The sequence below is a fragment of the Periophthalmus magnuspinnatus genome, chromosome 5 (assembly GCF_009829125.3).
Source record: "Periophthalmus magnuspinnatus isolate fPerMag1 chromosome 5, fPerMag1.2.pri, whole genome shotgun sequence".
Lineage (NCBI taxonomy): Eukaryota > Metazoa > Chordata > Actinopteri > Gobiiformes > Gobiidae > Periophthalmus > Periophthalmus magnuspinnatus.
Window position 1 is genome coordinate 12,983,977 of NC_047130.1, and position 12,367 is coordinate 12,996,343.

The following is a 12,367-nucleotide window of genomic DNA, read 5'->3' on the forward strand; positions in this document are numbered from 1 at the left end:
CCCTGGCCACCAGATGTCAGTGTACAGCTTTAAGGTAAAAAAAAAAAAAAAAAAAAAAAAAAAAAAAAAGTAGGTAGGTTGTCATTCTGACCACCAGATGTCACTGTTTTCTTATGTGAACCGATCCCAGTCAGTATTATACATTATAACCTATATCACTGAATAAAGTAAGCCTGTGAGTAATGAGGTAGTGTGAATTTAGGAAGTAGTAGGCCTTGTAGTAGTAGTAGTAGTAGTAGTAGTAGTAGTAGTAGTAGTAGTAGTAGTAGTCAGACTTGAGTTACTATTTTGACTTTAGATTTGACATAAAAATAACTCAGACTTGGGACTCTACTTGGACTTAAGCCCTGTGAGTTGAGATAACTTGATGCTTCTCGGTTCACTTTAAAGACATAGTAGTGTGTCAGCAGAAGTAGTAGTAGTAGCAGTCGTAGGCCTAATAAGAAAAGGAGTAGTAGTATAGTATAGTATAGTCTATTTTGTTGGCAGTATTGATCTAAACTATGGGCATTGTTTAGTAGGCCTGTATGTACAAAAAATTGTCACTCTGCACTGACTATATTTTACACTGACCATTTTAAATAAAAAAGAAACACAACCATTCACAACTTTGGACCACCCTCTCATGGAAGAAAAAAGTTAAATAACTCTACTAAATATGTTTTGACAAAGCAAAGGGTGGCTACTTTAAGGGTTTGAATATAATTCCATACACCTTCATATATTTGATGTCTTCTAAAATGTAGGAAGAAGAAGTAAAAGTACAGAAAAAAAAACACTGAATGAGCAGATGTGTCCAAAACTTCGACTGGTGGCGTATGTGTTTTGTAATGACTGTGTGGCATCAGGGACACTTGAGCACACAACATGTTCAGTTTATTTCATACATTTTGTGGCAGAGTTTTGAAATTGGAATTTCAAAACAGGTTGACGAACTCTCCCCCACACATGCTCACATCGTTCACACATACAAACAAATAGAAACACATACAGTACAGCAGAGGAACTGAAAGAATCTGAAATTAGCATTATTAAAGATACTTCACGTGCAAAACTAACTTCTTCTTTCATTACTATATTTCCTTATCCAAAACATAGAGCTTGTTCTCGAGTGTTTAAATGAACTGTAAAACTTTAATGATAAAGTTCATAAACATGATGTGTCCCCAAATATGAGATAAACGTGTTCAAATCAAATAGAACTGGTAACTATTCTTCCAGCTCCCACTCATGAATGCTGTGTCCTTGGTCTAGACACATGACCCACCTCATCCCCCAATGTCTGTGTATGCTGATGTATGAATAGGTGAGTGGTTCCTTGATGCAAAGCGCTTTGAGCCTTGAAGGTGGAAATATAGATGCTATATTCTCTTTTAATGTTCATTTTATGATGATTATTTATGATTATTTATGTTTTGATTTGTTGTATTGTGATGTTAATGTCTTTCTTATTCTTTAAAGCACTTTGATTTTCTTTATGTATGAAATGTGCTATACAAATAAACTTGCCTTGCCTATATAAAAATGTGACTATTACCATAGTCTATAGAAGGTCGGAGGATCGAGTCCTGCTTGGACCAAGTTCTGTCGTTGTGTCCTTAGGCAAGACACTTCACCCACATTGCCTAGTATGAAAGTGGTGTGTGCGCGAATGATAGGTGGTGGTTGGAGGGGCAGATGGCGCAGATTGGCAGCCTCACTTTTGTCAGTCTGCCCCCAGGGCAGCTGTGGCTACAGTAGTAGCTTACCATCACCAAGTGTGGAAATGAATGAATAATGACTATAGTGTAGCGCTTTGAGAGGCTTTGACAAGCCTGTAAAGCGCATCACAAGTGTAAGCCATTATTATTATTACATGATGGTCCATTTATTTATGTTATAATTTGGTGTTTTGGCGCAAGACGATTATCCAGTCAGAAAGCAGAATGAGCCTTGCCTGACTCTTTCATTTGGTTTACCAGTTTCAATGCTGAAATTCAGTTGGTTTAAACCTAAAAGAACTTTCTCTGACCTAAAATATACTGAGAATGAGAGACCCTTGTATGTGTCTCTATCTGCAGGTTAAGACTCTGGACACACAGGGTCAGTTGTGATGGTAATACCTTTTTAAAAATTAACTGCAGGTCACAGACAGTTCCTTAACAGTCCCTCACAGGTGAAATTTTTGTGCCCTTTGGTGTTTTATATGAAGAACATAAGTCCTCAGATATTTAACATGAAAGCCAGTGCAGGAGGAAGTACTAAATTGTGTCACTTAAGTAAAAATACAGATGCTAGAGTAAAAAAAATCCACCAGTAAAAGAATCACATGAAAAAAAAAAAACTTAAGTAGGCAAGGCAAGGCAAGTTTATTTGTATAGCACAATTCGTACACAAGGTAATTCAAAGTGCTTTACTGAATAAGAAACATTAAAATCACAATACAAAAAAAAAAAATACAAATACAAATACAAATACAAATAATCATCATAAAATGAACATTAAATGAGAAAAGTGCAGAATAAAAACCTTTCAGTCATATGCACAGCTAAACAGACAAAGTAGAGGCCAAGTTTTAGCTGCATGAAACTGAAAACGCTGATTCCCCATGTTTAGTCCTGACTCTGGGCACCAAAGGGAGGTCGGTCCCTGAAGTCCTCAGAGTGTGAGATGGTTCATGTGGCGCTAACATGTCAGAGATTTACTTTGGTGCTAGGCCATGGAGAGACTAGTTCACAAGCAGAGCTGCTCTGAGCCACAGGAGCCAGTGCAGAGACCTGAGCGCAGGATTTATGTGCTCGTTCTTCCTGGTTCTAGTCAGGACCCAAGCAGCAGTGTTCTGGATGTACTGCAGCTGTGTTAAGGCTTGTTTGGAGAGGCCAGTGAGCAGGCTGTTACAGTAGTCTAATTTACTGGAGACAAATGCATGGATAAGTCTCTCTAAGTCTGGTTTTGACAGTATAGATGGTAAAAAGCTGCAGATGTTATTGATTTGATGTGGCTGTTAAAGTTCAAGTTGAGTGCATTATTTCTCCTAGATTTCTAACCTGATTTGAAGGTTTCAGAGTGAGCGACTGGATCTGACTACTAACACTTTCTCTATGTTTCTGTGGGCCAAAGACTTCAGTCTTGTCTGAATTTAGTTGGAGAAAGTTGTTTTGTATCCACACACTGATTTGTTGGATGCAGTGTCAGAGTGAATCCACTGGTCCATGTTCACCTGCTGCCAGTGAGACATAGATCTGAGTGTCATCTGCATAGTGGTAGGGCACATTATCGCTGCGTATTAACTGGCCTCGTGACAGCCTTTGTCTGGCAAAAAAAGAAAATGTGATGCGCCTGTTGTCGGTGAGTCGTGTGCTGTGGGTGTGTGTGAATGCTAGTCAGCATAGTAACGTTTTGTGTATGTAAGTGTTAAGGTGCGTGTAGGTGCAAAAACCATGAGAGAGAGCCAGGAAGCAGCGGAAGTGGGCCTTTTATACTCCAGGAAGCACTGGGTCCACTGAGCGGTCTGCCACACCACCTCGATAAAACACACAATATTAGTACTATATTGTAGGGACCCACATTGTCCCACATTGAGGGACTGTGACAAAATAAATAAATAAAAAACACAAGTCTGCATCTCCAAAGCAGACTTGTGTTTGTGTTCTCAAAATGCGTCACCTTAACAGCTACCTTTTACGTTTTGTTTAGTAAAGATGGGTAATCCAGGGCTGAAATCATTCAAATGATTCTAGTGAAGATGTTTAAGTTTAAAAAGACAGTGAAGCATTTCCTGTATTACCACATGACATCACAAGGTGGAACAGAGAGGAGAACTCAGCTTAAATATGCAGAGTGTATGTGTTGTGAAACAGAGCATTTTGAGGTTTGGAGATGCAGACAGACTAATAATAAAGGATTACTCAAACAAACACAACTCTAGGTATGTTTTTGAGGAAGTAACAACATTATAACAAAGATCAGATGATAGGGTGATATATAGGCCCTTTAAAGTGTTCAAAAAGGACTATGGACTTGAATACTTGCAGAGGATACAAGGCTTCTGCTGACACATGAAAAGTGACGCACAGAGCACCTGTATAAGACACTAAAAATAAAGTAGCTAAACTGCACCAAGGAGGCATTTGTGATCAGGTCTGCAGATGTGGACTTTAAAGAGGCAGGATTTCACCTGTTTGGGATATTAAATGCTAACACATAACATTTAGATCACCATGTTTCCTTTTATTGTTTTGAAAATGCTACAGTCACTGGAAACAATGTGTTAATATGTTTTAAAAGTTTCCATTTCGTTTTTGACACTCGTCCCTTTGCACTCCATGGCATACATACAGTTTTGTATCATGTTGTTGTATGCAATATTTATGGAGAATTGTCGTGTGGGACCATGGCTGATGTAGGCATTGGACAGAACCTTACAGCTAACCATAAGGAGGTTTCAAATAATCAAACAAACTTATTTCCACATGCAGATGTCGGGAGGTTTTGCTCTAGAGATGGACTAAACATGTGGCTTATGAAACACATTAGGGGTGGGCGATAGGACCAAAACTTTAAATCACTGTTTTCATTCAGCCAGATCACGATTTCAATTTTATGTATGGTTCATGTAAACGTTTTGTGGTTTTTATTGCTCTCAAGAGGTATATAAAGTCATTGGTTTCTTTTGAAAGTACACGCTTCACTGTGATTGGTTAAATCAGACCTACTCAGCAAAATGGACTTTTCAGAGCTTTTAGCCATGTAATAGTTGTTTCACCATTTACTCACCGAAGTTCTATTTGGAGTGATTCATTCATGTTTGAGCAATCTTTAATTGCTTATTTTCCAAAATTCATTTTTTCCTTGTTTTCACTGCCACCAACATACTCCCACTGTGATGTACTGCAGTCTACAATTTGATTTTCTTAATCGGCGACAGCATGTGGCGCTTTGTTGTGATGATGTTTACGGTGACGTCAGCTCCCCCTGGGCACTGCAGTTTACTCACACGGAAATCAGCAAACTTGTTTCTTTTATTAAGTCGTTTTAGATTAATATTGCATTTTAAAATGTCCAAATTACAGGTGGATTTAATCAGATGAAATTAAGCATAACCTTCCAGAAGAAACAGATGACTTTAGTTACCTCATAAAGACACTAAATTCACAAATTGAGATGAAACTGAAATTGTAATCTGGCTTCAAGAAAAAAAAGTTTTGTCATATTGCCTGTAATTGCATTGCAGTGTCGTGGAAGCTTAACAAACTAGGCGAAATTTAGCTAAATAAACAACATTTTGCTCATTCCTGTCTCCATTGCACCATATGGATACCACACATACGGGATATGTTACGCGCGGGTTACCGTATCTCAGCTCACGACTCCACCTAGCGTTCACAGACTGTATTGCGTTCTTATTTCTACACTGTACAAATTTGCTCCTTTTTGTTTACCCGGCAGCACGTCCCCTCTCCCCCGCCCCCTCCACTCCCCCTCTCCCCCAGCTCCATGCCTCCAAAACGGTTATTTTTAGCGCAGTTCGGTTGGGGATCTCACGGCAGCGCCCCTCCTCTTTCTCTGCTGTTTTCACTCTCTCTACCTGCCTCTCCCTCCTCCTCCTCCTCTCTCCTTCCCTCGTCTCCTCGCCTCGTCTCCTCGCTGGTCTGCTCGCTCGTAAACGATGTGGATTGCGTGGAGGAGATGAGGCTCCGAAATGCGTCCTTCCTCACGCTGCTCCTGTTCGGCCTGTGCGCGCTGGTGTCGCTGTCCTGGTACACGACGTTCAGCGGATCCAGAGGTAAACACACGCGCGCGCACACTCCACCGGCTCACCCCTGCACCCTGTGGCCGGGGAGCATCGCCCTCAGCCCGGCGTCAGTGCACTGCGGAGCCCCGGTGCGTACGGAGGACTGTGGTGCCGCCGCCGTGAGGGGTGATGGAGCACGTGAGGCCGGGGTTGTGGTTTGGAGATTAGCGCGGTTTGGTTCGGTTCGATTCGTTTTGGTGGTGAATTGTGAAGCGGGAGAAATGAGATGTGAAGGTGGGAGCGAGCGCGGTTTGTTTTGACGCGGGTTCTCGTAGAGCAGAGTAACGGGACGTAACCCGGGCTGGAATTGGGACTAAACCAGGTCTAACCCAGGTCTAAACCAGGACTAAACCAGGACTAAACCAGGACTAAACCAGGACTAAACCAGGTCTAACCTAGGTCTAAGCCAGGTCTAAACCAGGACTAAACCAGGTCTAACCCAGGGCTAAGCCAGGACTAAACCAGGACTAAACTAGGTCTATCCCAGGACTAAACCAGAACTAAACCAGGTCTAACTCAAGCCTAAACTGGGTCGAAACCAGGACTAAACCAGGACTAAACCAGGGCTAAACCAGGTCTGTCCCAGGACTAAACCAGGCCTAACCCAGGACTAAACCAGGACTAAACCAGGTCTAACCCAGGACTAAACCAGGACTAAACCAGGTCTAACCCAGGACTAAAACTGGTTGAAACCAGAATGAAAACGGGATTTTACCAGGGCTCTTGTGGATTTAATCTAATCTACTAATTATGGAGGGGACTAAACCAGTTCTGAACAAGAACTGAACCCGATCTAAACCAGGACGAAATTAGGACCCAACTAGGTGTAAACAAGACCAGTCCAGGACTATCATAGGTTTAACAAATTGTAATAAATGCATGGCATGGAACGAAACCAGGTCTAATCAGGTCTAAACCAGGACTAAATCAGGACAAAATTATGACTAAATCAGGTGTAACCAAGACCAATCCAGGACCAGCTACCATGGTCTCCTGGGTCTAAGCCTGGCCTATTCAAAAACCAGGGCTAAACCAAGATAAAGCAGGGCTAAAGGAAACCATGAATTAAACTGGTCTAAATCATGGGGGGACAAAAACAGAATTCAACCAGGTGTAAACCAGAACCAAGTCTAAACCAAACAGGACTAAACCAGGTATAAACCATGTTCAACATCGAGTAAATGGTTCTATAGGCTATATTTAGGTGCTGAATAAATAATAGACCTAACAATATAAATGGCGTATTGGGGAGGATAACACTGGATGTCGTCTTGATTTACTTCTGGTATAGTCCTGGTTTTTGTGTAGATTTTTGTCTGATCTTCTCTTAGAATATAAAGTGCATTCATTTCACACTTGTCCTGGTTTGATCCTGGCCTGTGCGCTTTAGTCCTCATGTAGACTTGGTCTGGCCCTATTTTGATCCTGGTTTAATCCTGGTTTGGTCTGGGTTAAGTTTAGCCCCAGTTTGGATGTAGTGTGTAAAACGACCTTTAGACCTCCTGTAGTTCGGAGCATCGCTGTATATTTTGTCTGTACCTGCTTAAGTTTAGACCACTTTGTTTAGTCTACTTTTGAATGTCCGGCTAATTATATGTTTACTGCTGGAATTTTGCTTCCACTAGTCCTGATCTACACCTGGTCTACCACAGTTACATCCTAAAGTAACCTGGTTTGAACCTGGTTTAAACCAGGTTCAGTCCTGGTTCATCGTGGTTTAGATCTGATTTAGCTCTGGTTTGTCAGATATACCACAGTCCTGGTTCAGTTCTTCTTCGGTTTTAATCTTTAGTCAGTCCTGGTTGAGGTTTGTTTTAGTTCTCATGGTTTAGATCCGGTTGATTCCTGGATTAAAGGGCCCATATTACACTACTTTCTGATCTATGTTATAATGTTGTCTCCTCATCACAAACAGACCTGAAGTTGTGTTTTGTTTCATTCACACATGTTTAATACACAACCCCTGCATTTTTAGGCTGAGTTCTTCTCTTAAATAGAAAACACTCTGTTCCACCTTGTGATGTCATGTGGTAATAAAGGAAGTGATTCAGAAAGTGATTCAAGTGACGGTATAAGGAGTTTAAAAAGATTTTGGTAATTTCAGCCCTGCCAATCTCTACTGAACTAAAGGTAAAAGGAGCTGTTAACTTCAAAACTACCACTTCATGACATCACAAGGTGGAACAGAGCAGGACTAAACCTGGACTAAATAAAATAGGTCTAAACCAGGTCTAAACCAGGCCTAACCTGAATTTAGACCTAACCTATTCTAACTCACCAGCTCACAAGAGTCCATTTTGTGTAATGCAGGACCTTTAATATTGCATTTCATTTATGCCATTTTTATCCAGGGACCATATGAGAGTAGTACAGTAAGTGAATTAAACAATATTAACAGTCTTGCCAATAGCTTTAGTCTGTCCTGGTTTAGTCCCACGTTTGTAGTACACTGTTTACACAATAGGGCATTTTTATCTGTTCTGGCTTGTTTATATACATCCACAGATACAGTGAAAAGTCAGAGGTAAGACGAGGATGTACGGGTCACATAAGAACAAAGTCCGATTCAACTTAAACAGGAGCTACACAGAACCAGGGTTAATCATGAACCAGGCACAAGAATTTGCCTTGATTTCAGTCAAATATTTATTTTGTTATGCTAGTCCTGAGTTAGCAGTCATGTTTGCCCTGGGTTAGTCTTGGGTCAGGTGTGCTTTAGTCCTGGTTTGGTCTGGTTTATTTAGATTGGCTTAAGTTTAATTTTTTTTTTTTCCTGATTAGTCCTGATTTGCTTAGACTTGGTTTGGGCCTGGTTTGGACCTGGTTTAGTCCTGGTTTGCCAGATGTGCCACAGTCTTTTTTTGGCATGGTTGAACTCTGCTTCAGTCCTGGTTCAGAATGGTTTTAACCCTGGTTTGACAAATCTGCTGCAGTCCTGATTTATTCAGGCCAGGTTTAGTCCTCATTTTGATGTGGTTTAAAAGCTGTCTTGGTTTAGGTCTGGTTTATTCCTGGTTCAGACCAGGCTGAAAATTGGTTTAGTCCTGGGTCAGACCTGGTTTGAATTGGTTTATTTTTGGTTTAGACCTGTTTTAGACCTGCTTCTGTTTCGATGCTTGTTCAGAACACCTGGTCATTGGCTTGGTTTATGTTAGGTTTAGTCCTGGTGTAGATCTGTCCTGGTGTAGATCTGGTTTAGTCTTGGTGTAGGCCTGCTTTAGTACTGTTTTGGTCCTGCTTTAGGTACGGTTTAGACTTGATTTAGACCTGCTTAAGTCCTGCTTAAATCCTGATTAAGTCCTGTGTTGCACCTGGTTTAGACCTACTTTAGACCCAGTTTTGGCAGGTCTGGGCAGGTCTCAGAGGTAGAAGACAAACAAGAGAACAAGTCCAGACCTGCACCAACAACAGAATACTCACTCAGACCTGAGAAATCGAGTCAGGCTTAGACCTGTTAGTCCCGATTCAGTCCTGGTTCTGTCCTGGTTTAATCATAGTTTAGTTCTGACTTAATGCTGGTTTAGGCCTAGTTTAGTCCTGGTTTAGTTCTGGTTTAGTCGTGGTTTAGTCCTGGTTTAGTGCTTGTTCTGTATTGGTTTAGTCCTGGTTCAGTCTTGGTTTAGTTCTGGTTAATCCTAGTTCAGTCCTGGTTTAGTTCTGGTTTAGTCCTTGTTCCATCCCAGTTTAGTCCCAGTTTAGTACTGATTTAGTGCCGGTTTGGTCCTGGTTTAGTCCTGATTCAGTCTTGGTTTAGGTCTGGTTTAGTTCCGATTTAGTCTGGGTTTAGTCCTGGTTTAGTCCTGGTTTAGTCCTGGTTTAGTCCTGGTTGCGTCCTGGTTCAGTCCTGGTTTAGTCCTGGTTTAGTTCTGGTTTAGTCCTTGTTCGGTCCTGGTTCAGTTCTGGTCTAGTCCTTGTTCGGTCCTGGTTTAGTCCTGGTTTAGTTCTTTAGGCGTAATATGATCTGGGAACACTTGAAAACAAAAGCGTCTTAATCCCTCAGCTGTTCTTGACATCAGTCTCTGGGATACGGTCTACAGGCTGGTCTGGGTCTTGAACTGGTTTGGGACTCGAGAGTGGGACTAAACAAGGTATAAAACAGAATTAAATCCAGACTAAACCCAGACTAAACCTAGACTAAAGCAGGTGTACACCTGAGTATGTCTGTAAGTGTAGGAGTCTTGAATGTGATCAAGTTTCCTTCAGAGACACTGGATCAGACTCTGTTAAATATTCAACAGCTCCAAGACCAAAGACCAGGACTGAGACCAGGACTGAGACCAGGACTGAGACCAGGACTGAGACCACAGCATGACCAAGACTGAGACCAGGACTGAGACCAGGACTGAGACCAGGACTGAGACCAGGACTGAGACCATAGCAGGACTAAGGCTAAACCGTAGATCAAAGACCAGCACTAAGACCAGCACTAAGACCAGCACTAAGACCAGCACTCAGACCAGCACTCAGACCAGGACTCAGACCAGGACTAGACCAGATCTGGACTAGGACTGAGACGGACCAGTACCAGGACATTCTCAGACCAGACTGACTTACTGTGTGTTCCAATTTCATGCATTCCTTGTTCACCCCTCTCTCACCTTGTGGAGGTCGTGGTAAGCTTCTTCTGCAGTCATAGCTGCCCTGGGGCAGATTGGACTTCTTACAAACACTTGTGCACCAAAGCCTTGGGTACGTTTGGGTTAATGTGGGCCTGTATCATGCTCTGGGCGCTGGGTCCAGCTAGTCTGCTGCATGAGACACTGACATCACCCAAACATTTCTTAATAAATTAACCGTAGTAGCCATAAGTCCCGACCCTCAAAAACTACCACATGTCAGAGTGGCTGTTTGAACTCCTGAGAGGTGGGGGGGGGGGGGGGGGGGTCAGGAGGAACATGTGACCTCATCATGTGACCCAAGGTCCTGTCAGATGTGACCTTTGACGCTGGGGTTCCTCTGGGTCAGACACAGCCAAGTTTAGTCCCAGGCCTCTCCCTTATGTTTGTGTAATAGAAATGTGCTGTAACTATAATGTTACTCTGTAACTTCTATAAGTGACAGATTTTTACAGTGTCACATCATCGTGTTTGAGGCCTGAATAGTTTGTTTACATCTGAACTGTGACAGAGCAGATTTGACTTAAATTCTGTATAGCAGCAAACATGAAACCTCCTCATGTTTTATGAGATACTGTTCAAAGAAAGACATGTAAACCACATCAAGACGGACCCAAACTGGACTAGACTAACAGGACCAAAGCAAGGCTAAACCAGGACTTAAATGGACTCAGCAGGGCTAAACCAGGACAATTTAAATGTGAAACCACTTTATACCTGAAGTCTAAGCCAAGATTGAGGTAGAACTATGGCTGTCTAAACCAGGACTAAACCATGATTAAACCAGGTTTATAGCAGGATTTAAACTAACTCTAGAACCAACACTTTAGAAAAACAGGTCTCAATCAGGACTGAACCTGGTCTAAAGTAGGACTGGGCAATACCAGGTCTGGACCAAGACTAAACTGGGTGTAAATTAGGACCGTAGAAAACCTGGTTTTAACCAGGACTGAACAAAACCAGGTCCAGATCAGGACTAAACCTGGTCTAAATCAGGACTGAACAAAATCAGGTCTAAACCAGGTCTAAACCTGGTCTGCAGAGTTCCTCCATGGCAGATGGTCTCAGTATGGGTCCATACTGCTCTCTTTCTGCCCACACGGACTGGAGAATACAGAAGGATTCATTCATTCTCTTCTCTCACAAAATGACTCTCTGAATCCAGATTTAGACCTGGTCAAGTTCTGGTTTAGTCCTGGTTTAGTCCTTGTTTAGTCCCACTTTGGTGCTGGTAAAAGTCTGGTTTTGACCCCAATTTAAATTGAGTTAGAGTTAAACTTCTGTACGCTTCAGTTTTGGTTTTGCTAAGCCTAACCCGACAGACCTCCCCAGTTCAAGCAGGGTCTAGTCTTGGTTTAGCCCTGGTTTATTGCTTGTTCAGACCTGGTTTTGACATGGTTTAGTCCTGCTTTATACCCTGTTTAGCCCTGATTTTATCCTGGCTTAGTCCTAGTTTAAAGAATTGCTTCAGTCCAGGTTCAATCCTCCGTTAGTCCTGGTCAAGATGTGGTTTAGTCGTGCTTCAGACCTGGTTTAGTCCTGCTTCAAACCTTTGTCAGATCTGGTTCTGTCCTTGTTTATTGATGCTTTAGACCTGCTTTAGTCCTGGTTTAGACCTGCTTTAGTCCTGTTCCCGACCTGGTTTAGTCCTTTTCCCGACCTGGTTTAGTCCTTTTCCAGACCTGGTTTAGTCCTTTTCCAGACCTGGTTTAGTCCTGCTTCACCTGGTTTGGCCCTGATAAAAACCTACACACTTTGCCCTTGTTCATTGAAGCCCGTCTCTTGTGTACCTGTCAGTCTGGTCTAAAGTCCTGGTCTGGTCTCAGAGGGTCTTTGTTAGTCCAGACTCTGTCACTGAATCACCCTCAGAATGGTTATAGTCCTGGTCTTAGTCCTGGTTCTGCACTGTGCCCAAACACAAAGCTCTGTGGCACCCTGCCCTCTCAAAGATGTCCGCCACTCAAGCCTTTTGACCGTG

At 42.3% G+C, this 12,367-nt stretch overlaps 2 protein-coding genes across 2 annotated transcripts in view; both read left to right on the forward strand.

Moving 5' to 3' along the window:
* The window catches only part of canx (calnexin), a 251,927-nt gene that overhangs the window by 185,552 nt on the left and 54,008 nt on the right, over positions 1–12,367 (forward strand). The window lies entirely within an intron of this gene.
* The window catches only part of mgat4b (alpha-1,3-mannosyl-glycoprotein 4-beta-N-acetylglucosaminyltransferase B), a 41,021-nt gene continuing 34,212 nt past the window's right edge, over positions 5,559–12,367 (forward strand). Inside the window, exon 1 of the mRNA XM_033967103.2 lies at positions 5,559–5,764. Within this exon, the coding sequence (XP_033822994.1) occupies positions 5,668–5,764 (97 nt within the window). The 5' untranslated portion in view covers positions 5,559–5,667. The remainder of the gene's footprint in view (positions 5,765–12,367) is intronic.